This window comes from Melospiza georgiana, chromosome 3 (genome assembly GCF_028018845.1).
Source record: "Melospiza georgiana isolate bMelGeo1 chromosome 3, bMelGeo1.pri, whole genome shotgun sequence".
In the NCBI taxonomy this organism is placed as follows: Eukaryota; Metazoa; Chordata; class Aves; order Passeriformes; family Passerellidae; genus Melospiza; species Melospiza georgiana.
Window position 1 is genome coordinate 49,062,431 of NC_080432.1, and position 26,549 is coordinate 49,088,979.

General features: G+C 36.1%; 1 protein-coding gene across 3 annotated transcripts in view; it reads left to right on the top strand.

The window, feature by feature from the left end:
• The window catches only part of BIRC6 (baculoviral IAP repeat containing 6), a 177,673-nt gene that overhangs the window by 56,620 nt on the left and 94,504 nt on the right, over positions 1–26,549 (top strand). For 2 of the 3 annotated variants that reach the window (XM_058021451.1, XM_058021450.1), the window contains exons 22-46: positions 2–135; positions 1,247–1,393; positions 1,948–2,135; positions 2,773–3,087; positions 3,462–3,561; positions 4,059–4,273; positions 4,446–4,654; positions 4,948–5,294; positions 6,367–6,586; positions 7,535–7,668; positions 10,179–10,316; positions 11,067–11,194; positions 11,601–11,732; positions 13,674–13,889; positions 14,271–14,454; positions 14,824–14,979; positions 15,312–15,445; positions 17,029–17,182; positions 17,944–18,060; positions 18,931–19,085; positions 20,271–20,397; positions 21,249–21,359; positions 22,978–23,111; positions 24,054–24,181; positions 25,974–26,536. In XM_058021451.1, the coding sequence (XP_057877434.1) occupies positions 2–135; positions 1,247–1,393; positions 1,948–2,135; positions 2,773–3,087; positions 3,462–3,561; positions 4,059–4,273; positions 4,446–4,654; positions 4,948–5,294; positions 6,367–6,586; positions 7,535–7,668; positions 10,179–10,316; positions 11,067–11,194; positions 11,601–11,732; positions 13,674–13,889; positions 14,271–14,454; positions 14,824–14,979; positions 15,312–15,445; positions 17,029–17,182; positions 17,944–18,060; positions 18,931–19,085; positions 20,271–20,397; positions 21,249–21,359; positions 22,978–23,111; positions 24,054–24,181; positions 25,974–26,536 (4,586 nt within the window). The remainder of the gene's footprint in view (position 1; positions 136–1,246; positions 1,394–1,947; positions 2,136–2,772; positions 3,088–3,461; positions 3,562–4,058; positions 4,274–4,445; positions 4,655–4,947; positions 5,295–6,366; positions 6,587–7,534; positions 7,669–10,178; positions 10,317–11,066; positions 11,195–11,600; positions 11,733–13,673; positions 13,890–14,270; positions 14,455–14,823; positions 14,980–15,311; positions 15,446–17,028; positions 17,183–17,943; positions 18,061–18,930; positions 19,086–20,270; positions 20,398–21,248; positions 21,360–22,977; positions 23,112–24,053; positions 24,182–25,973; positions 26,537–26,549) is intronic. The other variant, XM_058021452.1, reaches the window with a different exon arrangement.

Below are 26,549 nucleotides of genomic sequence, written 5' to 3' on the forward strand. Positions count from 1 at the left end.
GATATGGATTATACAGTTCACCTTTTGATCCAGTTCTGTTTGATTTGGAAATATGTGGCTCTTCTTGTAAAAATGTATACAACAGCAGTATTGGAGTGCAGTCAGATGAAATTGATTTGTCTGATGTTCTATCAGGTATGTATGTTTAGTTTAGCAGTGATTGATTGTGGTAGAATTAGTAAATCTCTATTACAGTGATTTCTTTTCCTGAAGATGTGATTTTATATTTTCCAACCAAGCTGAAGTGCAAGGTATTCTCTAGCTCATGGTATCTTTTACATTTCCTGTGGCCTTAGGACAAGAAGAAAAAGACTTTCTGGAATCTGTTATTTTCCTATCCTGTGGAATATCTCAGGGTAGAGATTAGACAGAAAGGCTGCTCTCATTCCCTGGGTCAGTCATCTCGGAATCACCTGTCACCTCTTTCAAGTAACTTCCTTGAGCTGTGTTATTATTCATTTAAGCTAGCAACACTCACATGAGCAGTGAAACTTAAATGGATTTTTCTGAAGTTGGAAAGCTGCCATATGGAATTTTTCTACTTAAATATAAAGGTTTACTGAGGTATTTTTTTTCTGTTTTAGAGGAGTTAAAATACCTGTAAAGCATATTTGTGTCTATTCTCTCAGGTTAATTCATAAGTGAACCTTTAGACCCTGCAATGTCCTAAAGAACTAAATAATTTTTACCTGTCAGGAAATTCTTTTCATAGCAAGTGTGTTCATCAGTCTTAGTGACTCCTTTCCTTCTCTTGTATGTTATTGTCTTTCTCCTTCCTGTCTCTTCCTCCATACAACTTTGTGAATTTATTTGGGTATTGATAGTTATTATTAATAGTCTGGGTTTTACACTAAATTTGTCTATGATCTTAGTTGGTCTGACAGTTTCTTCTTCTTCCTTTATTGAAATATTGATGTTTTAGGTAACATCAATATTTTTTGCAAGCTCATTTGCTTTCAGTGTAGAAAGAATAGAGCATCCATATATGATTTTTTTCTGGAATTTAGAAGGTTATGCTACTCTTCTCTCACAGTTGACAATTTGACTTATTAATATGCTCTCTTCAGATTTGACAGCAAATCCCCATTTATATTCAGGATATGATAATGTTAGGATGTTTCTTCTACAACATCAACTAATAAAATATGTGCATTATATTTAATTGTCCCTTTTGACGCTTCATGAATTGAAGTGTCACTATGAAGAAAACATAGGCTGACTGTGCAGATATATGTTTCTTTTTCAGGAAATGGGAAAATAAGTAGCTGTGCAGCTGCTGAAGGTAGTTTTACTTCTCTTACTGGACTTCTGGAAGTTGAACCTCTGCACTTTACCTGTGTTTCAACAAGTGATGGAACTAGAATAGAAAGGGACGATGCAAGTACGTTTACTGGTATATACAATTTTTCATTTTTTCTACTTAGCATAGTTTGTTCCATAGTACATTTTTAATTTAACATAATGGCACTGTTTGACCAACTGACTGCTTGTAGTTTTCAAATATTGAAATGTTTTGTCTGTGATTGTTTTTTTCTTAAATAATTTCTGTATGTGAAGAAAGCCATATGCTGGGTCTCTGAACAGATATGTGGAGTTAAACTTCTTGGATCTTAGCAAACAAAGTGGATTTTAACAATATTAACTTGAATCCATTTGTTTCTATTGGAGAGTATAATGTACAAGCTTGCATCTTTACCTTACAAGCTTTTGTGGTGGAAGAAATCCAGAGCAATAGGTGGCTTTTCTGTAATCCAAGTGTTACATGTATGACCAAGTGCATAGTCTATAAACCATATACTTTGTAACTCAAGATGATGTTACCTTGTAGCAAGAACTGGATTAAATAGATGCTGGTTTTGCATCACTCTGAACAATTTATAAGGAATTAAAGTTGTGTTTTATAATTTCTACATAGGTGTTTTATTTTGTTTATTTGTTTCATGCCAGTGAGTACCTTTGGGGTTACCCCAGCAGTTGGTGGCCTCTCTTCTGGAACAGTTGGGGAAGCCTCGACCGCACTGAGTTCAGCAGCCCAGGTAGCTTTGCAGTCTCTCTCTCATGCAATGGCCTCAGCCGAGCAACAGCTCCAGGTGCTGCAAGAGAAACAGCAGCAGCTTTTGAAGCTTCAGCAACAGGTTGGAGGCCATTTGGCTCTTTTTAGTGCTGTATCTAAACTTCAGAAGCTGAGAAGGTAGTTGCAGAACTAGATGGTTTGGTTTTCCTCCATAGCGTATTTGAGGAAGGAACTGCTCAGCACTCTGGTTTGCTCTTCTTTAACAAAGTGCTGGTGGTGTCTCCCATGCTGCTTTGGTCTTTCAGACTTAGTTTTTGTGTATTTTAAGGGTGGGTTGGGAGTTTGTAATAAAATCTAAGTCTTCATAAGTAGGTATATCAGTTGTAAATTGAAAAAGCATACCAAAATGAAAAGCATGGTTGCTGACACAGGGAAGCGCCAGTCATAAAGCCATTGTTAGCTGGCCAGTGCTTGGCTGTGTTGGTGGATCTACTTTGATGTTCAGTGGAGGGTTTTTGCTTTTTTTTTTATTATTCCATATAATTACTCATGTTCCTCAGCTTGTGAGTCAGATTAAATAGTTTAATAGTTTAATTTTTCAGCTTATAGGTAAGCTTTTTTCAGCTTACCTGTATTGAAGGTAGCTTAGGTTTATTAAATCCAGTTGTATAATCAAAGTTGAACTTGTGGCTCACTACTACTCCCATGTTCACAAGTAGTATTATCTTCTACACACATTGCTTTCATCTTCTCCACAGAAAGCTAAGCTGGAAGCAAAACTGCATCAGACAACGGCAGCAGCGGCGGCAGCAGCATCAGCAGTTGGTCCTGTTCACAACTCTGTGCCTTCCAATACAGTAGCAGCTCCAGGGTTCTTCATTCATCCTTCAGATGTCATTCCACCCACACCAAAAACAACTCCTCTCTTCATGACTCCACCTTTGACTCCACCTAATGAAGCAGTTTCTGCTGTTATTAATGCAGAGCTTGCTCAGCTTTTTCCTGGTTCAGTCATTGACCCCCCAACAGTTAACCTTGCAGCACATAACAAAAATACCAGCAAGTCTAGAACGGTAATTATTTTCTTTTTCTTAGAGAAACAAGATGTTGTAAGCATTACCAGGGTCTTAATTTGTAATTGAGTGCTAGTAAAAATATATATATTTTTGAGTGAGATGTGAAACTATATTGCTAAATTTATACCATGAGAAAAGAACTTATGAAAGCAAGATAGTATTGTTAGAGTACCTCGTCTGGTTTCTCTTTATTGGAGCTAGCTTAACTGTGTAAAGAGTTAATAATCCTTTGAACTTAGTACTTCATATATTTTGATGGTTCATGCTTAAATCTAAGTGTAGTGAAGTGTTGTCAAAATTATGCATTTTTAACAGCTCACAATAAATGCATAGAACTTAATCAGTTTTACTGATGTTTTTCCATTCCTCAGAATCCACTTGGATCTGGCCTTGCTCTTGCAATATCTCATGCTTCACATTTTCTTCAACCTCCACCTCATCAGTCAATTATTATAGAGCGAATGCACTCAGGTAAAACCACAATTCCTAGCAGTACTTTTGACACATGTTCTAGTAAGAAGTGGAATATTTTCTGGGGCTTTAAATAAGTTGCTTAGCTACAGTCTCTCTTAGCTTTCCAGAGTAAAGATATTTCATGGTTTGTATTCTGTGATACCTGTGGGTTTAAGACCTAGCACTTGATGATAGTTGAAAAATGCTGGAGTCTTAGGGAATATGTTGGGTCTCAACAGCGAACTTGTTCAAAAATAATGCATAAAAAGCAAAACAGCTTCATTTAAGTTTATGCCAAAATTTTCTTCTCCAAGTGTTTAAGCTGTAGTGGGAGTTTCTGGGATTGTGCAGGTATTTGTAGCCTCAAATATGCAAATATAGCTTTTAAGCAATGCATAAACCTTTATATACCTTTTAAACAATACATAAACATGGCTTTATTGTTTGAGAAGTAACATGTCTCGATGGTTAGCACACACTGGTCTTTCAGGCAATCCTGTGTTTTTCTTACCTAGGAGCAAGAAGATTTGTGACCCTGGATTTTGGAAGACCTATATTACTGACAGATGTATTGATTCCCACTTGTGGAGATTTGGCTTCTTTGTCCATTGACATCTGGACTTTAGGAGAAGAAGTGGATGGAAGGCGACTGGTAGTGGCTACTGACATTAGCACGCACTCACTTATTTTACATGACTTGTTGCCACCCCCAGTTTGCAGGTTTATGAAGGTAAAAGGATCTTTTTTTAAGTTCCTGATGTTTGTTAGTACATGAACTTCCACTTAAGGTGTCTTCAGACCAAGCTCTTTTGCGCTATACATTTTTAATGTATTTTTGACTTGGTGTTTATCTTTCCTGTTTTGATGCAATTGTGTTACAATATAGTTGCGTTTTCTTTCAGATCACTGTTATTGGTCGATATGGTAGCACAAATGCCAGAGCAAAAATCCCATTAGGATTTTATTATGGCCATACCTATATCCTACCCTATGAAAATGAGCTGAAACTAATGCATGATCCCCTCAGAGGAGAAGGCGAATCAGCAAATCAGCCAGAAATTGATCAACATTTGGCAATGATGGTTGCATTGCAAGAAGACATACAGTGCAGGTTAGAAAAAAAAAATGTATTTCCTAATTATTTTAATGTAAACCACTGGGATATCATAATGTAGATTTTTTTTTCTTCCCATTATTTTCTTCAGACCAAAAAATACTCACAACTCTACAACAGCAGAGTATTTTTATAGGAAGAATAAAAACTACGCTGTATTTTTTTTTCTGTATCTGTTTTAACAGTGCGTTCACAATGGACCAGAAGTTGGCTTCTGGCAGGGTGGTTGTCAAATGTAATGCTGTTTGCTAATGCGTATTGAATTGTGTTTTTTGAATATTTCCCTTTAGGTACAATTTGGCCTGTCATCGGTTAGAAATCCTTCTGCAGAGTATTGACCTGCCACCACTCAACAGTGCTAACAATGCCCAGTACTTTTTGAGAAAGCCAGACAAAGCAGTAGAAGAAGACAGCAGAGTATTTTCTGCTTACCAGGACTGCATTCAACTGCAGCTTCAGCTCAACTTGGCTCACCATGCTGTTCAGAGACTCAAAGTAGCTCTAGGTGCAAGCAGGAAAACACTGAAGGAACAATCTGATCCAAAAGAGTTGATTCAGATGTCATCCACAGAGCAGCTACGCACCATCATTAGATACTTACTGGATACTTTGCTCAGTTTGCTACATTCATCCAATGGTCAGTATTTTTTGAGGTTTTGATTTTTTTGTCATGTTAGTAGAAACAATTTCCAAGTATTTTTATTTCTTGACCTGCACTTTTCTACTATAAGGCCTTTATACTAGGTTTAGATGTAGAATCATAGAAATGTAGAATGGTGTTGGAATTTGAAGGAATCTTAAAGATCATCCAGTTCCAACACCCTACCATGGAGAGTGACACTTTTCACTGGAGCAGGCTGCTCCAAGCCACATCTACTATGATTTTAGTAGCTGATAGCATACTTTGTAAAGTTTTACCATTGGCACCAAGCTGGCTTAACCACTTCCTGAAAAGGACAGGAGAAGGTGTCAAGGTCCTTCTCGCCTTTGTGTAGTCCCAGCTGCATATTCCCTTTTCAGATAGTCTTTCTTGGGATGATCCAGTTTGCTGAAGTAACAAAACACTGCCCAGGCAGAATACTCAGGTGGTTCAGGTGGTTTTCACAGGCAGAATCACCTTGTGAAAGATCTGTGAGCAATTGAGGCCAGTGCAATGCTGGAGATGGACTGGGCAGTTAGAAGCGGGCCGAGGAAGCAGAAGTTGCCTCAAGAGTAGTGGTGGCAGTGGACTCATAAAACCAATATTTGTAGTTAGTTCATGATTTTCTGATATCCAGAAAAAGCTTCTATTTCCTAAGCTTGCCATTGAATGAAGTCTTGGCAAATTGAAATTGAAAAATTTGAGTAGGAGTTGGTGGTGTTTAAAAAAAAAAAAAAACAACAAAAAAAGGAAACGTTAAGTTTCCTTTTCCGTTGACAAGTTGTTGTGTGATTTTCTGTGCCAGTTTGTTCTAAAACATGATGGAGATTTGGTTTGTGTTTCATGTGGGTTCTGTGGAGTATTTGCACTGACATAGTATTGGTTTGGTTTTGACCAAATGCCCTGGTCTTTGAGTTACCTACAAATCCCATCTCCCCATGTGTTCCCACCTCCTTTACTCCTGTGCCAGTTAGTCTAATTGTAGTAGTTTAAAAAACTTACTGCAAACTTCTTCCTATGTTTTCAAGTCATTGTCTCTTTAAACAGAGGTATTCTCTTTTCTTAATAGGGCACTCAGTTCCTGTGGTTCTGCAGAGTACTTTTCATGCTCAAGCTTGTGAGGAGTTATTTAAACACCTGTGCATCAGTGGAACCCCCAAGATCCGATTGCACACCGGCCTTCTGCTGGTTCAGCTCTGCGGAGGGGAAAGGTGGTGGGGTCAGTTTCTCTCAAATGTACTGCAGGAATTGTACAATTCAGAGCAACTTCTCATATTTCCACAAGACAGGTGAGGTATAAATCTATATTGATACATTATGTGTGGATCAGTGAAGTAATTTCATTGTTCATAATTTAGCATTGGAGTTGACAAAATGAGACTGAAGGGTACTTATCCGTGGTTTTCACTGACTTAAGAAATAGACCCAAAAAAGAACTGCAGATGATAAATGTCCAATTGCAATTATTTATTGCACCTATTTGGTTCTTACACCACAAAAAATTTGCTATTTTTTCTTACTTGGAGATCTTTGCATCCCTAGCAGGATTGCTGTCCAGTGTCAAAAATGACCTTCTCTTTTATCAGGCTTAAATGTACCCTCATCATAGAGCTGGTTTCTCCAGTATTTGAAAGTGGGATTGAGACTGGAAGGTACACTGTTAGCATTCACTGCAAAAAACTGCACTGAGATAAGACTAAGAATGTGTAGAGTTGAGCACTGAATGTTAGATATATTGATAAGTTCAGATTATTAATTGAGGTCTTTAATATTCTAAATGTTAGCATTTCATTTAAATCAAACGTATTTGCTGCTTAGAGGCTTTCTGCCTTCTTTGAATAGCAACATCTATATTCATACCTTTTTAAAAGAATAATAATTAATTTTTAAAATTAATTAATTCAAGAATATAAGAATTCATAGATTTTATTCTCTTTCCCTGCTATCAGTAGTATGTAATAGGAAATAAAATGGATGAGATCTTGTTTCAGATGTGGAAGACTCTGCTGACCTCTTGAGGGTGAAAGAGAAGATGTTCACCCTAAAATGCTGCACTAACCTTAATGATAAGAATGTGAAATCCAGTCTGCTAGCTGGACCACAGTACTGCTTTCTGTAGCAACCTGTCTGTGTCTCAGATGAAAGCCTAGGACAATAATGTTATATAAGGGGTGTTGCAGGATATTACGGATTCTGAAAAAGAAATGAAATCTTAAATATGTAAATTTTATTTTTAGGGTCTTCATGTTGCTTTCTTGCATTGGTCAAAGATCGCTTAGCAACAGCGGTGTTTTAGAAAGTCTACTTAATCTCCTGGATAACCTGCTGTCACCCCTGCAACCACATTTACCTGTGCACAGAAGAACTGAAGGTAGCCTTCTAATTTGGGAGATTATTTTCATATTCATTATAAACTGGAAAATTGAGACTAACGCACAATTTTTGGTGTATTAAAAGAAGAAATTGCTTGTTTACTATATTTCTAAAATATGGTTGTCTTTTAAAATGTGATTAATCTTCTTGTTCTTCAGGTGCTAAAAGAGATTCCTTCCCCCACCCCATTAAAACTGAGCAAAATCTGTTTGATTATTTGTATTTCAGCTAGGAAGCTTGGGCAGAGTGGGGGGAACATTCAAAGTATAGGCAGCTCTAGTGAATGAGTTTGGAATTTAATGGCTTGGAGAGAAATGCACCTTTTTGCTCGTGAGATCCTTTCTAACTTTCAAGTTTTTGAGGTGAAACAGGTACGAAAACAAGTTTAAGTGTATCTGTGTGGTTTCTGCCGACTACACAGTTTGTTTTTGTGGGGCATTTTGTAATTACAAGGAATTTATATTTTTTTTTTATCCTAAAAATTTACTGAAATTATATCCTGCAAACTTGATTTTCTTTGAGTGTTCTGTTAACTACCCCGACGTTGATGCAAATTCTTATTTTTGAAAACATCACACCCTAGGCTACTTCATTTGTTATGTACAGGTAGCAAAGCATTATAGAAGATCAGTTGTTTAAAATTCTTGGCCTTGTGAGGTCTGTAAAGTGCCAGCTGAGACTCTGTCCTTACAGACCTACAGCTGGTGTCAGAAGCTGTCCTATTGCTTCCCACTGATCTGCCATGTGCTTTCTCTATTGGGGCCATATCCTGCTATAGTCTCTAACTAGTCTGAGGCAAACCCAAGCTTACATCTCCTCTACCTCTGTTTGCACTCTCCCCACAGCTTCCAATTCCTTTCATAGCTCTTGCCTTACTAGTTGTCCTCATGGAGGACTTTAGGAAGCAGAAGTAACTGATACTTCAGAGCTTTATTTGCTGGTCTTCCAGCTTCCTTCCTCCTGGACAGTACAGGTGAGTACTAGGGCAATATTATGTGTGGTGGAAGCATCAGGTATGGCAGAAGAAATTCCTATTTGAGAACTGTCACACATAAATCAGGGTCAAAGGGGTGAATACTTACTGGGGAAAAAGTCAAAAAGCAAAGGAAAATCAGAGCAAGAGGTGAGTGTTAGGAGTGGAGAGAAGTTGTAAACTTTGAGGCTGGAAGAGGAAAAAAGGAATAAGCAAAAGACATTTGGAGGGAGGGAGGGAGAGAAGCTGAGAATTATTTTTTTTTTTTTTGTGAGATAAATGGAAAATAAATGGTCTTGTTCTAACAGAGTATGAAAAGGTATGTACTTCACTCTGCAGCAGGATCCTTTCTTTTTATTCTGCTAACGAAAAAGGTAGCAGTCACCAATGCACCTCATTTCTGTTCTTGCAGTTTAGTCTGTGGTTCCAGTCCAGGTCCTGTTATGGACCTGTTGGGGTCTTTCCTCTGCCTCCGTGGGATGGGGATGGGCTGCTTTCTGCCAGCGTGTGCTCAGGAAACTGCAGTTAACATGTCAGGCTGCATCCTAATGCTTGGATGCCCGCAGCTACATGTGATTGTGGATGGATCATTTCTGTGCCTTAGTTTTCTTGTTTGATCTGCATTTAATAATAATTGGAATTAATTGCAGCTTTTTTGAGGTCAGTGCATGAAAAGCACGGTGTAGTTACATGTGGCTCAGCACAGTGCACTGATATGAAAATGTGGGTGTAACCTCTTGTGCTGATGTCTTTGCTATATTGACATGGTAGAATTATGCTATTTGCATAATTAGTGTAATTAAGTGGTCATTATTTGCATATTATTACATTTTTTTTTTCTGGTTTTGCTGAGCAGTCATGAGTTCACTTTGGAACTGTTAGGATTTCCATATGCACAAAGATTTTTCTTGCATGATATGCAAGATAGGTTTTTTTTTCTTTTCTGCCTGTACAAAAACACAGCATTGAAAGTGTGAGACTGAACTAGGCATTAGCCAGTCTTTAGTGCCACCAGTGTCATTCATCTAGTCCGAAGTCATTCTTGGCTTTCCTGCAACTTATTCAGATAGCTACATGAAATGCACTCATGGAGAAGTCAAGATGGAGGTATCAGTATGCATGGTTATAACTATCTTATTGGAGCCCTGCTTGATGGAGGAGTTACCTACTGTAGAATTTGAGATATCTACTTCATGTACTTTAATGCAAGCAGCTGTCATTATGCATTTGGTATTGAGGAAATTTAGACATTAAATTTTTGACTCTTTTTATTAAAAAATGCTGCTTAATTTTTAGCTTGAACAGTTGAGGTGAATCTTTTGACGTCCGACTTAACCAGACTAAGGGAACTGTGACATTTTGGTTTGCCCTTAAATTTTATACTGATTTCTTTCCTCATTTATGAGTGCACAAGCTCTAACTCTCCTTTTAAAAAACAAGAGGGGAGTGGAGTCTTTGTGGCCTAGTGATGTGAAATATGTGATGTTTATGTCTTCAGAAATTTATTAAAGCACTGAAATTTGTTTATTTTGAAGGAGTTTTAGATATTCCCATGATCAGTTGGGTTGTAATGCTGGTGTCCAGACTACTGGATTATGTAGCTACTGTTGAAGATGAAGCAGCCACAGCCAAGAAACCTCTGAATGGAAAAGAGAGGGAACGCTTTTTGACAGGTACATCATCTTTATTATCAAAAGTTCATTCTATGAGTATTGTTCTGGGAGGTGTTCAAATAACTGAAATTCATTTTCTATTCACTTGAAAAAAGAGATTTTAAGAATGCATGTTGTGTTTTTTTTCATTCTTGTCTACTTATTTACATCTACATCTCCTTCTAAATGTAATCTCTTTTATTTTTTCAAGTGAAAAATGCAGGATTGATTTTAATTTGTGAAATGTCTGTATATTACCCTATGACTGTGACTTCACATGAGACACTTGGTATAAATGTTTTGGTATTTATATCCACTATTTTTAAATTGGCTTTTGTCTGGGTTTCATTTATTTCATAATAATAGTAGTAGGAATAATAATATGTACTATATATTGTTGTTGTCATCATAATTATCATCATTGTTATTATTATTACTTTGATTAGCTATGGTTTTCTTCTAATATCTTTTCTAAAATTTAAAATAAAGCTTTTACGTTATGAAGATGTTTTACTATACTTACTTAGGACGAGTTGCTTGCCTGCTTATATGTTCTAAGAATAATGAAAAAAAGAGGGTACCACTGCATTTTAATATCACACAGAAATTACTACGAGTGAGGACAGTTGAATAATGCCAGGAGTTCAGTTTAGCTTGTTCCTTTAGTACTTAATATATGGAGATGCTAACCATTGAAACATAAAGGCTTTTCTCTAAAGTTAAATGAGGTTTAATAAGATGGATTAATTTTTAAATTTTTTTTTCCATTAGGAAACCAGTGGAGTTTTATAAACAATAGCCTTCACACTCAGAGTCTGAGCAGATCTACTAAAGGCAGCAGTAGCCTCGACAGACTGTATTCCCGAAAGATCAGGAAGCAGCTCGTGCATCATAAACAGGTGACTTCCTGCATGGTAGTGGCCATTTTCACAGAAGTGTCTCATTTATAGGGTATCTCATTTCTTGAAACAGCAGCTTTGGCATTGGGACTCATTCAGCCTTGCTTTGGCATAGGTCTGATTCTGTAGCTAAAGGCTGCCTAACTTCTTTGACATTCATCTAAAACCATGGGGCAAGGGATCTGCTAGAAAAACACGTTGGGCTGTACTGTTGTACTCTGTTGGACAATAAATATAATGTACTTTCTACATAAATCTGAGTACAAGCACCTAAGCTGTGATTTAAAAGTATTTTAAAAGCTCAAGTTACAGTTTGAACTGAAGATTGCTATCATGTGAACATACTGATCCTTTTAACATCTTATTGCTTAAATTTTCATTTATTCCTATTAACATTTTCTTTTAGCAACTTAACTTATTAAAAGCAAAACAGAAGGCTTTGGTGGAACAGATGGAAAAAGAGAAAATACAAAGCAACAAAGGATCATCATACAAACTTTTAGTAGAACAGGCAAAACTAAAGCAGGCTACTTCAAAGGTATGATGCTCTGAAACTGTAACTGACTTCTTGTCCTTTATGTGAAAAGACCTGTTCCTGCAAAGTCATTTTTGTCTTACTTTGACCTTATTCCAAAAGTTGTTTCGTCATGGCTGCTATCAAGTATATTCTAATACTGAAAAAAAGCAGCCATCCGGAAATTTATTGCTCTGTGAAAAATAGTTTATTGTTCTACAGGATTCTTTTAGGTAGTCATGGCCAAAAATACTAATAAATTTGTAGCTTCAGGGATGTCAGTCATGTCATTAAACTTTGGATAACATACAGCAATAGAGAGATAAAGTAGGACTTTTTATGGGTAGCTTTTGTGCGTGATGCTCTTCTAGATGCTTTCCTGGTTGGGTAATTGAAAATAATCATGTTAATGTCTGTCTTCCCGAACTAATAAATATGACTTTTGAGAATTATTTTTGAAGTTTGTCATAAGCTCTTTAGCTTCCTGAAGGTACCCACCACTTCAGTTGTGGCATCTTGCAATAGGCCCCAGATATTGAGAGTTGATGATGTAGTTAAAGAATTGTTTTGGCTATGAGAGGAGATGCTGAAATTTAGGGATTTCAGACAATGACAATGTGAACTTTGCAGGGAACACAAAAAATGTGTTAATCTTACTAGCTATCAAACTTAGTTGATATTTCTCTTGAAATATCAATATTTTGAGAGAAATATTTCTCTTGAAATATTTACTCCCTAGTTCAAGAAGTATTCATGTCTGTTAGGATGCCTGAAAATAGGTCTGTGGAAGGAGATTATATGATGTTGGACCTTACAGGCAATCTAAAACGAATCTTAAAATTTTTAGCAATTATGGAAAAAAAAATCACTAGCATAAAGCCCTAAGTTTTCACTAACTGTGCTTGTCATGAGCTGTTCTTTCCTGCACTATCTTCTGCTTTATTCCAGCAGATTATACCGAGGGTGCTACTCCACTGGTGGCCCCTTGAGACACCTTTAAATGAGTTAATGGCTGAACTGTGCTGTCCAGCTGTTTTACGTCTCACTTGATATTACCCATGTTGCGTTAAAAAAAGTGTTGAACAAAAGATATTTCTTCTTGTAGTTAAGGTGTTACTGGACCCTTGAAAAGTTGCATTTTATATGTGTTTTGCCATTTCGCCTACTAATCACTTTTAGTTATGTCAAGCTGTGAGTGACATGAGACATGTACTGCCTTTAGGAGAAAGTGAAACCTTTGTCTTACTAAATAGCTCTTTCTGTGGTCTACTTCAGTAACTACTGCTTAAGTGAGATTATAAGAGGCAATTGTGTTATCTAATGTACACTGCTAGTGTAGCTGATACAATGAGCTGAGCTGCTAAATGAATGTCCTTAGTGGATGAGAGGATTAAGAAAAGCACCTTCTTTTCTCCATTGCATATAGGCCCGCTGTCAGAAAGGTTTTAGTTCAGAGCCATGATCAAAAATCAAACTAGTTCAATTTATGGTATGAATGATACATACTTTGAATCATGGCAGTATTAAGAAATTTAGAAATTCCTGGTGATTTATCAAATGTTAAGAACTGAAAAGTCAGTGTTCTTGTAGAAGTAAATTTCCATGCTATTTTTGTATGCAGTTTGCTTTATGGTAACTGTAGCTTTATGTACATGTGTGGAAATACGAAAGAAACTTTGAAAATATGTATTTTCAGTATGTGCTATAGTATACATAAGGCTTAATTGGCACTTTTGCAGAACTGAATTTGATTATGCGTTTGTCATCTGAGATAACATGCTGCCAAAACAAATTTCTGCCAATAAACCCTTCATTCCGTTCCAGATTCTCATATATTTTTAGACTTCCTTCTATTTTTTTAAGGAGTTCCACAGTCTCTGTTATTGCTGCCACACTGCTTCATTGGGAAAGGATTTAGAGGTCAGTTTTAAACTGTAACTGTTGTTTCAAATTTAATTTCTGCAGCACTTCAAGGACTTAATACGCCTGCGTCGAACTGCAGAATGGCCTCGTTCTTCCTTAGATACAGAAGTATCAACAGCAAAGGAAACTCCAGAAATTGAACCACTTCCCTTTACACTGGCGCATGAACGCTGCATTTCTGTAGTGCAAAAGCTGGCACTCTTTCTCTTGTCCATGGACTTTACTTGTCATGCAGATTTACTTCTTTTTGTTTGTAAGGTAAACATAATATGGAGCATCAACTGTGTAGCTGCAGTAGCAATCACATTACATTAATTTTCTATTGCTGCATTTTTGCTTGTTTGATGGTAAGAATTAACTGCAGCACTAAAATGACTGCTCATTTCTGGTGAAGTAGTTTTTCTGATCTGTCACATTTTGTGTGACTTACAATATTGTGGCTTCAAAATTGCATGGAAAAACTAACTTTAAAAAAAATATATCCATGTAATTACACTTGTAAAATTCTCAAGTGTGAGCTCGTAAAAATACCTGATTTATTTATAAGCAAAATCTAATAATCATAGAAAATAAAGTTATTGTATACTTTCATAGGGTTAACTATGAATAGGCATATATTTATCTTTCTTATTTTAATAGGTTCTTGCTAGAATTGCAAATGCTACAAGACCAACAATTCATTTATGTGAGATTGTAAATGAGACTCAATTAGAAAGATTATTGCTACTTCTTGTTGGAACTGACTTTAACAGAGGAGACATCTCCTGGGGAGGAGCATGGGCTCAGTATTCTCTGACTTGTATGCTGCAGGACATTCTAGCAGGTTTGTTTTAAGATCATTCTTCAGAAGGTATCTTGCACTTGAATCTTTCTTCCTTTTGGGGAGGAGTTTATCACTATGTTAATCTGCTGACACAGTCTAAATTATTAAAAAACCCCAAAAAATCATAACATTTAGGTTAGTGTGTAAAAATGTGATTTAAAATTGCAATTAGAGTGACTTGTACATTGAAAAGTTAATTTTATTTGACCTGATTATTTGAAAATTATTCAGAACATTTCCCCTTGAAGAAATAAGCCCCCAGAGGATTTAGAGTTACATGAAAAAAATGACATTGGCGTAGACACTGGGATGTTAATTTGTAATGGGAATAAAGTTTGAAATTAAGTTGTCTGCTAATTTAATACCTAGGAGAGTTGTTGGCACCTATAGCAGCTGAAGCTATGGAAGAAAGTGCTTTGGGAGAAGATGCTGGAGCTTCAGCTGGAGATTCTGATGACTCTCTCCAGCAGGCCACAGTTCAGTTAGTGGAAACCATAGATGAGCCTTTGACACATGACATCACAGGTAAATTATTCCATAATTCTGTATATGCGTATTTATTGAAAAGAGTAAAAGGTATCATCTATCAAGGTATCAGTAAAAGACTTTTTGGTGATAGTATAAATAATTTTGGATAATATAGGCAGATTGAGTAATTAATTAAGTTAGCTTTACATCTGGCAAGTAAAAAATGGTTATTTTTCATATTCATTTTAAAAAGGCAACTTGATTGCATATTTTATCTTTTTCCACAAAGTTTTAATAGTAAAAAGGTTAAAATTATCTGTTTAGTGTATTATGCATCCTCGTTGTATAATTTTAACTTGCTAATGTTAACATTCCTTTAATGATTCAAGGTGCTCCACCCTTGTCATCATTGGAAAAAGATAAGGACATTGATCTTGAATTACTGCAAGACCTGATGGAAGTTGATATTGATCCTTTGGATATTGATTTGGAAAAAGATCCCCTTGCAGCCAAAGTCTTCAAGGTATGTCACACCTAAATTTTCAAGATAACCTTTACATGTGAGATAGAAAAATCCTTACTCTCTCACACTTCTTCAGTAGTGGTATTTGTTATCTTAAACCTGCTACTAGTTTTTTGTGATGTTTAATGTGGAATGACAGGAAAGAATGCAAATATTCACTTCTCAGTTGACCACAAAATATTTTACCTTTGCATGAAGATACTTGTGTAAACAAGAGGTTCTGAGGTTACTCACATATTAGCACAGGTTGAAGACAACAAATGCACAATAAAAAAACAAGATCCAGTCTGGTTCTTTTTATTAAGAACAGAGCACCATTTCTGTGACTGATCTTAAGATGAGTTTATGTTGTTAGTATTGTATTTAAAAAAGGAGGCCACCAGTAGCTTGTGCTCAGATTAGCTTCAGACTATGAAGAGAAACAACTCACTTCAAAATTTACTTCACTGGGGAACAAGAAAATTACTAAGTACTTTTATACTTAAAATTAAGGCTAAATATATGCATGTTGTACAATTACAATGTTCTCAATGTCTATGAAAAACCAAAAATATTTAGACTTTAAAGAAACACACTGTTCATAATGAAATATTGAGTGTCTTTTCTGTGTTAAGAAGCATAACATTTGGAGTTTTTCCATGCCTCTCACTCGTGACTTCAACCTCTCATTTAAATTAACCTGAATTATCTGTCTCACCACTTGCTCAGAAAACACTGAATTTTTTTTTCTGTGTTCCCTCATATGTCCTTCCACCCATTACCTATCATGTAAACATTTTTTTCTTTAAATCTCAGTTTACCACCAAAAATTACACTTACTGATGAATTTCTGTGTTACTGATGTTTCCTGCCTTCTTTATTCTCCTATCATGTCATGTGGTAGTACTCTTTAGTCAGCTTCATCCAAGATATCTTTATTGTCTTATTACCTGCTTTGATGTCTACCAAAAAAATCCCCATAGAACTTCTTGATTCTTCATCCTTCTTAATATTTGCTTCCTTATCTCAAAAATAACAGTTGTCCTTGGATCTCACCATTAAAAAGACCAGCATATGCAAATTGCCTTTATACAGTGTTACATTACTTTATTCCTTGTGTCCATATGCTTTGTTAGTGTCTTAAATTATGACACAAGTAGAGATTACTCAGCTGTTTCTTTTTCAGAGCCCAGTACAAATAGTCCCTGAGCCTCACTGAGGCTTCAAGGTACTTAATTAGTACAGTTAATAGTATAGTATAGTAGTCTGTCGTGATAAATACCTCCTCAAAATATCTGTGTAATGCTCTACTTCCAAATTTACAATATGGTACAAATGTGAGAAGAAAAACTGATGTTGACATTTTCAAATTGGCTTCTTGAATCTTTGAGGCAGGTAACTACACTGCTGGATTTTGATAATCACTAAAGATTCACTAGCTTATACCACAGTATGGACTGAAACAATTTTCTAAAGCTATCAGAACCAATCTTCTGGTTTTAATTTTTTTTAACTTCCACGTTTGTTGTCAGTTGTGAAAAGCTTTGGCAATCTAAAGACTTGCCATTTATTGTTTTTCCTTTGTTTTTTGTTTATTTTTTAAGCCTATAAGCAGCACCTGGTACGATTACTGGGGTGCAGAATATGGCACCTACAATTACAATCCTTACATTGGTGGTGTTGGAATTCCAGTTGCAAAACCACCTGTAACTACAGAGAAAAATGGATCACAAACTGTCAGCATATCAGTCTCTCAAGGTAAGCAAAGAATTGAAGTTCTGTTCATGGTCTCTTTTCTGTAATACTGTATTTGACACCTTAGGACAAATTATTTTAGCAATATCTATGTATTTCAAGATGAAATAATTACATTTTATATATGCCTCTTTTTTTCCTGTAGTAACTGAGAGAATATAATGTAAAACTTACATTTAAAAAAGCCCAACATAGCAGAAAATCTTATTTTCTAGCATTTTGGCATGTACTTATAGGCAGTTTTAAATCATTTCTGTTTTCTCAGGAAATTTTGGAAGCTCTTTTGTAGTTGGCTTTACCCCAAAGGAGTGAAGTGGCACACTTGTTTCATTTGTAGGAGTACTACTGAAATGGATGATAAATTTTTCTTTTGCCACATTGGGAAAAAACAGCTTTTTGGTTCTTTTTTGAGAGCTGTTGCCTTAGGAAGAAATTACTTGAACATACGCAGATTGTCATGTGTGATAGTAAAGTAAGTGTGGAAAGAAATTTGGATCTGATTCACAGAAATACAGTATTTTAATAATTACATATTTCAGGTTTGTAAGAATGTTATCTAAAATTAGAGGAACAAAGGTGAGATGAGCTCAGTTGTTCAGAGCATGTTGCTGATAACACCAAGGTTGTGGGTCCAATGCCCATATAGGCCATTCTCTTAGGAGTTGGATCCTTGTGGGTCCCTTCCAATTCACTATATTCTATGATTCTGTAATTATGTATGTCCTTGATATACTCAGTTTTACATTTTTTGTTGCCTTCTGTAGCTTTAGATGCACGTCTGGAAGTTGGACTTGAGCAGCAGGCTGAGCTGATGCTGAAAATGATGTCCACGCTGGAGGCTGATTCCATTCTACAAGCATTAACAAACACATCTCCTACATGTAACTACATGTTGTCAAATCATTCTCTTCACATAATGATCATTATGCTTTGAAGTTTGTAGTAATGTTTTCTGTAGTCACTTAGTAGCTGGGAAAAAGTTACATTTTGCTTACATTTTCTTACTAGGCTGAACTTAAGAGATTGCTCTTTATTCAGATTTTTTGTTAACTTATATAGGCATATATTTAAGACATTTTGTGAAACAGTCAATTATGCATGTGGATTATGCTACAAAGAAGGGAAAATTTTCAGTTTTTGGTCTAAGTGCAAGCAAACATTAACCTCCTGTGTGAAGCTTCATTCTTGGTATTTGAAAGCTCTTTGCATTTACACCTACTAAGTGATGAAAGTGAAAATACTTCAATACAATTTTGAACTCAGCTGTTCAGTGAACTTTATGTTACAAAAACACTCAGAGTGTTTTACTTTTGAACTTTTTTTCAGTGAGTTGTACTGCCCATCTTGTTAAAATGTGTTTCTTTGTAGCCCTCTGGATGGAGTAGGTTTAGTGATATCTTGAGAGTTTATTTTCTGGAAGTTCATTATTGTCTGCAACAGTTGCACTGTAATGGATAAAAGAGATGTTCCAATTGTTTGTCTTACCAGGGCACTGCTGCAATAGCTGTGAAAATGTATTTGTGTGGACTCGGTTCCTAACAGTTTTTGTGAAGATGGAAATGTTTGATATTCAAGTATGCCACTACTATGGCAGTCAGTAGTCCAACTGAACACTATGTTGAAGATGTTCTTCCAAATTATAAAAAAGTGTCTTTCACTTAAGTACAAAATGCAGGAGATAGTTATGAAATGACTTCTGGCAACTTTTCAGAGTAATTCATGAGGGGATGGTGCCCTGTTTTGTTTTCCAGTGACACAGTCTCCCAGTGGCACAGATGATTCCTTGCTGAGGGGATTACATGCTGCTAACCAAAATGCCCAGCTGATTGTGCAGTTGTCATCTATACCTATGCTGAGTGCATGCTTCAACAAACTCTTTTCCATGCTGCAAGTCCACCATGTTCAGGTAGAGAATTTTGAATTTTAAATGTTCTGATAGTATTTTTCTCTAAATTTGAGAGTTGTTTTCCACTACTTCTTGCTACTTAGGATTCAAGTAATCTGTTATGTGCTTCATTGCTTATGAATATGTCATGGACAACAGTACTGTAATAGACAAATTACAACAATGTAATAAACAAAGCTCTGAAAGCCTTTGCAAAAGCAGGCATTGCTTGTTACAGTGGAAAAGTGGTATACGTTTGCATATTTAAAAAAAAGTTTGTATGTCCACTGAATGATAATTGTTTGCTTATTAATGAAAAATGTCACTAAGTGACACTTAATGACAAATGGAAATTTGTGGAGGTTTTCAAAACCCAGTTGAAAAAACCCCCAAGTGACAAAGTCTGATATCTTCTTCGGCATTTCTTTGAGCAGATGAGATTGGATAACTTGCAAAGGTTCCTTCCTATCTGAATTATCCAATGATCCTCTATGGTAACAGCAAATGTAAAAGTTTGCTTTTTGAGAAGTCACTGGTTTAGCAATGCTTTTCTTGATTCATACAAAGGAATGCCATGCATGCTATGTATATAATGATTAGATGCCTGCCTTCCTCTTGATATTTTGATAGAGTGGCTGACTTCATCCCTCAATTGTTCTTTACAGGAGAAACTGTTTTGGATGAGATGTTTAAACATCTGTTTCCCCAGAATATCTAAAGTTATATTCCTCAGGGTAATTATTCAGAGTAAGCATCAGCATCTCTGAGGTTTTTCATTAGATAAATGGGCCTTTTGAATCATTTTGGTTGACTGGGAAACTATCATTTTAATAACATTACAAAAGCTTCCATGCAAACCTGTAAGCCTACCTGTACACGTTACAGGTATAGGGTTATGATAAAGATATTTCCAAACAGTGTGTAAAGCTGCATTTTCTTAACACAAGTTTGAAGAAACTTCATCAGAGAAATTATTTGGAAGAAATCAATTACAAAAACAATAGCAGAAGCATTTGCTAGTTAGGCTGAATTTGCCTTGAATATTATGATTAGCAGAATTTTCAAATCCAGTGAAAGAGAGAATGAGTGTGTGTGTGCAGTGAAATAGTAGCAGCTGAGAATATAGATCAGGCTTTTAAAATTAAAATTTTGATGCTCTGGGGTTCTGAGTTTGTTCTCATAGTGGGTTTTTTCCCTTTCTTTCAGCTTGAATCCCTATTGCAGCTATGGCTCACGTTAAGCCTGAATTCCAGCTCCTCTGGAAGTAAAGATAGTGGTGCTGATATTTTCCTTTATAATGCTAACCGAATACCTGTTGTTTCCCTAAACCAAGGTAAAATATATTATATGTGGGAAATAAGTTTATGTTTGTTTTTTTTTTAATACTCAATTTTTGATAATAAGCAAAAAGTATTGCAGTAAGCAGTTTTGATAAGATCAGTGTTGAGATAATTTCTATGTTCCTATTAAAGAACTCTTGGTCTTGTTTTCTTCTTAAAGTGGAGAACACATTGCTAGAGTGTAACAGAGAGTTGATTCATTCAGTTTTTATAAAATGGTAAAATCTGTGGTTCTTAACTCAGAATTATTCCCAAGAGGACTCATTAAAATACGCTTCTTAGTCTGAGATGAACTCTGCAACTGTATGCATTTTTCTGACAAATTTAATCTCCTTTATACCATCCTATGATCCCTCCCTTAACAAAGAGGTCAGCAGAGTGGGAAAGCTCCATTACTGTTGAGCATCAGACTACTAATCTAGTATGAAGGCATGCTGAATTTTATTTTTTTTTTTGCAATATGTTATACTATTTAATTAATAAAGTCTATGGTATCTTGTGATAATTAAAAATGTTAATGCCTGATATAATGAACCTGTTACACTGACTTCCATGAGTACATTTGAAACGAGTTTCTTTGTATCATTTTCTTTGAGATATCAGGGTCTGTACACTAAAAAGTTCTATGGGCCAGTTCCTGTGAAGTGTTGGTGAGGCCTCTTTTCCTAATTTCAACAATGCAACAGTGGTTGCAGGAACAGTGGCAACAATGGTCAAAACAAAATGGATGCAAGGAACAATAATATTAATAGCAATAATCAGCATAGCACCTTGCAGTAAAAATTAGAAATTTATAGTGATACCTTGAAGATTCAAACTTGGAAAAAACTGTTTTTCTTGACAGCTTCAGTAACTAGCTTCCTGTCAGTTCTGGCATGGTATCCTAATACTTTACTCCGGACGTGGTGCCTTGTGCTTCACAGCCTAACACTCATGACAAATATGCAGCTTAATGGTAAGTTTGGTTGGTTGGTTTTCTTATGTTGACATTTTTAGAGATGTACAAATGAATGTTGCTTCCATCAGAAGACTTCCAGAATATTCCTTCTGTCATATGCATGCTTTTGTTCTCCATTAACTTTGGGCTTTTCAAGAGTGAGCTCCTTGAATTGCTTATACCGTGGGAAACAGAAACTCTTATGGTAAAAGAAAACGTCATTATAAGTAAGTCATCAGTGTCTTCCAAAAAACATTTTAGGACTAGCTAATGATCTCTGGGAATTAGTTGTGTAGTATGAGAAGAAGTAGCAGAAAGGAGTGATTAAGTTGCTGTGAATGAGATTGAAGTTTTTCTGACAGAGTAGGAATATTTTTGGAAATATGCAGGCACCAGTCACTGCTTATATTAAGCTATCTGAAAATAAGCCCCCAGCAGCTGAATCTATTAAAATAGAAATCCAGCCATTTCATTTCCCTGTGCATTCCAGAAATATCTCATATTCTCTATATTGCTCTATAACACACTAGAAATGATCTCACTTTGTGAATGAGATTTTGCCACAACGCTGATAGAAATTAAAGGAAGTAGTTTTTAAATATTGCCTATGAATCTTTTTTTCATATTTGCCATTTCAAGTCATTGACTTTAAGACGCACTTTGTTTGCAAAATTTTTACTTTCTGTGATGTTATTTAGAATTCAGTCTCACAAAAATCTGCTGAAATTTTTGCCATTAGATGAAGAAGTAGAGCAAAAAACTAATGAAAGAGACTTATGCACAAACTGAGACTTCACTCTTATTCGTAGTATTTGAGAATAGATCATGGCCTGATTTCTGGACTAACTGCCTTTAGTTAACAAGCATATGTACTGTCAACTCTTGAGTCAGTCACACCTTATCAGAAGGGATGAGCACGTTCAGACCTATGTGTGAATGTCCCTGCAACCTCCCCCAGGGTGCAGTTGTACACCTGAGCCAGTTGTGAAAGGGAGAACAATGGCATTTATCAGAAAGCATTGTCCCTCTTCCACATGATCTGTTTCTTATTGTGCTTTTTTCAGGGCTTTGAACTGATTCAGTATACTACTATTGCAAGAGTAAGGCTTCACATTTAGTAAAGCTGATTTGTTTGATCACTGAAGGGTGTATTTTGATTCAAATTCCAGTCTTCAGAGTTCTTATCTGTTAAGCTCCCTACAGTTTTATTCTGAGTAGTCTATACATGTGCCAAGAACAAAAATACTATGATTGTTTACAGGATAACAGAACACTTGGTCTCTGTCTGACAAACTAAAAAATGCACTAGAGCCTTATTGAAGTGTTGGACTAACAAAAAAAGACAAATCAAAATGTCTGTATCTATTGCACCTGCAAAATTAGTCTTGATTTTCAGGAATACTGTCTTAGCAAGCTTGGAACACTGATTAGATGGTTTTGGGTCTTTGTATCTGTACTTACTGGAAAACTCAAAATTGTGGTCCTGAGTAAGCAGTTTCTGGTTTAGCTGACAATATTTCCATGTCATGAAATAAATATAAGGGTTTTGCACTAAAACCTTATATTAAAACTTTATATTTGATTTATATTTAATGTTTAAGATTACACACATAATTTTTATGTCTTTACTTTTAAGCTGGTCCAAGCAGTGCCATTGGAGCTCAGGAAAGTACTGCCCAATTGTTGGTGTCAGATCCCAACCTTATTCATGTGTTAGTGAAATTTCTTTCTGGCACTAACCCTCATGGAACCAATCAACACAGTCCACAGGTAATGAGCAACTAAAATAAGAGAAACTTGTTGCAATAGGGTTTCAAGACACTTGATAGAAATGTTTTCATTCACAATGTAATATATCCTTGTCTTGTTTCTTCTTCTAGTTATAGACTTAGTTGGTTCTGATGAGCAGCCATAGGGAAGTTCATGTTGTTGATACACTCTCAGTAGTGCTGGTATGTTTTCCCAGCTCTCTGGAGACTTGCCACAGGGAGAGGATGCCGTATGTGAATGAAGTTTTCCATTCAGTTACTTTCCCAAAGTCTTGTTGGGTTGGGATAAAAATGCCAATGAAGATTAAGTTTTAATAGCTAAGAATTCCTGAACTTAAAATTATACTTGATTTTCTTCCTGTTTCTGAATTCATGTGGTATCTGCTGCCTCTCCTAATTTCAATTAATGTTTTCTTGTTTTTTACATCTCTGAAATATCTATGAATAGTATTTTTAAAAAAGCCCAAGCGAACTTAACTGTAGCTAGTATTTGCCAGGAGTCTCAGTTGGAGAGACAGAAAACACCTGGTAGTTCCACGGGGGTTTTTTCCAGCAAATTTTCAAGAAAATACGTAGTCATTTCCAGAACTTGAACTCTGCACAGTGCCATTAAAGTACTCACTTAAGTATGTAGTTTGTGAAAAAACATTCAGATTAGCACAGAAGTGGATTCTGTATGGAGTACAATTTGCATTACTGAAAAGAGAGTCTCAAGCTGAAAAACAAGTCTTAGACAAAGAACTGGATTGCTTACTTTTGACTCGTGATTAATAATAGAAAAACACATAATATAAATGGGTACAGATTAGTTCTGTAAAGATGCTGTAAAAATTTTCAAAAAGCAAGTTAAGCTATGCAATACTTTCCTATTCTTAGAAGAAATTAATGTTCTTGAAGACATTTTAGTTGTATATAATTCTTCCTAAAATGTCTTTTCTTCTAGGTTGGGCCAACAGCAACACAAGCTATGCAAGAATTTCTTACTCGATTACAGGTGCACCTCTCTTCAACTTGTCCTCAGATGTTCAGTGAATTTTTATTGAAATTAATACATATACTTTCAACAGAAAGGTAAATCTTACATGTTTGTTTTTCTTTCATACCCTTCTTTTCTTTAAAATCTGTGTGATTGTGAATCACAACTCAAATGTGTATGTGCCATGTCAATGGAAATCATCATTGTTGCTGCAGTAGGACCTGGGCTGCTCCTGGCACATGGAAAAGTGCGTCTGGAATTCACACACATCTGTGTAAGGCAGTGTCAATAGAGGCACTAAAATGTTGGACTGGTTCTATTTAAAGCTTGGTGAAGTGATTTCCTGAAGTAAGGACACTGTTGATGAGCTTACCTATTAAAAAAAGTATTCTGAGAGGTCTGAATTAATGGAAGATTCCAGAAATTCATAGGTTGTGAAAATAGTACAGATGTCTTTTCTCACATGGCAGGATGGGCTGTGAGATTGCTTAATTCTATTTATGCAATATGCATTTTTTATTGCTTTATCTTTGGTGGGTTCTTTTTCTCTCCACATGACAGTGGAAAACACCCTCTGTCCCACTCTCCTGGGGCCTGTTGATGCTCACTGGTATAGAGAAGTGCCTCTGGCCACGGGAGAGAGAAGTGTTTTGGCTCATCTTTCACAGTTCTGCTTCCTCAAGGCAAAGCCGATGGGCACGAGAGTCTGTCTCAGTGGTACACTGGAAATAAGGCAGTTGCTTCGTCTGAAGTACACTAGAAAGCTGGTATTAATGTTTCTGGTATTAATGTTCTGCTCATCTCCAGACAGAGGCTTCCCATAATTAGGGATGAGCTTCCTCAGTTCTGCATTCCCAGTAGGTGGCACTGGTGTTATCTGTTCTTTAATCTTAGAGAAAATGGTTTCCGCCTTCTCCAAAAGATTTTACCTTTGTAACTTAAATTATAGGAGTGGTGTTTACCAAATTATATAGATGATCAGTGATTTCTATGAGACATGTCATAAAACAATAAAATCATTAATTCACAGCGAATCTTGGAGTGTGTGTCTGCATGCCAGCATTTGTTTAAAATAAGCTAATGAGACTACTGAAAGGGTAGTATTTGAAATGTGTTAGTGCCTTAGTGTGTTACTATTTTTGTGAAATGCCATGAAATGGAAGCAAAGCACCAGGAGGGGATTTACATGGTTATTTCTAAGAACACATATAATTATGGAACTGTACTGTGTCAGTAGTATCAGATCATAAGATTAATTGTAAAGAAAAGCAGTATTTTACTGTTAAAATTACTTAAATTCCAAATATTATTTTCAGGGCTGTTTCTATAAACGGTTTTGTTCTGTATTTAATTTTTAAAGTTCGAGTAAGATTAATCAATGGGAAGAAAAAAAAATCCATCATGGTTTCCTGTTAGCAACTAAGTAATCCTCCTGATATTAAAGTATTATGTGACTGCTTTCCACGAGTTTTTCTTGCAAATATAGAGAACTTTTCACCAAGAACTGAACAGGACTGTTCAGCCTGTATGTAGACTGTTCCAAGTGTTTACCTACAAAATTACAAAGCAAAAGATGAATCCTGGCCTTTTTCAAAGCTAACCTCTTAATCCTTAGTGGTATCAGGAAGGTGGTGGCATGAGTAGGTTCTGCAGGCTGTTTAATGACCAGTATATTAAAAAATTACAGAAACTTGATGCAGGTGGAAGATTAGATTTTGCTTCAACATACATTTCTGGAAATAGCTGGAGTTTTTATTTATTGGAAGTCTGGTGTGCTTTTGAATCCTTAAAAAAATCAAGGAAAAAGACCACACTCAAACAGCCAAACCTGTGTAACTTGTAATATCTCTCTTTCTTCCTTTTTTTTTTTTCTTTTGTTTCTTTCAGGGGTGCTTTCCAGACAGGCCAGGGACCATTGGATGCTCAAGTGAAACTCTTGGAATTCACCCTGGAACAGAATTTTGAAGTTGTGTCAGTCAGCACTATTTCTGCAGTGATTGAGTCCATAACCTTTCTTGTGCATCATTACATTACGTGTTCGGACAAAGTGATGTCTCGCAGTGGCTCAGACAGCTCTGTGGGTGCTCGAGCCTGTTTTGGAGGCCTTTTTGCCAACATTATCCGTCCAGGGGATGCCAAAGCAGTTTGTGGAGAAATGACAAGGGATCAGCTCATGTTTGATTTATTAAAGCTGATAAACATTTTAGTTCAACTGCCGCTTTCCAGTAACCGAGAATACAGCGCCCGTGTTCCAGTAGCAAGCAGCACTACAGACAGTGTGTCTGATGAGGAGAAGGTTTCAGGAGGCAAAGATGGCAATGGAAGCAACCCTAATACTCAAGGATCAACTGCATACGTGGCAGACTTGGTGTTGGCCAACCAGCAAATTATGAGCCAGATTTTGTCTGCTCTTGGCCAGTGTAACAGCAGTGCTATGGCCATGATTATTGGTAGGTATTTTAT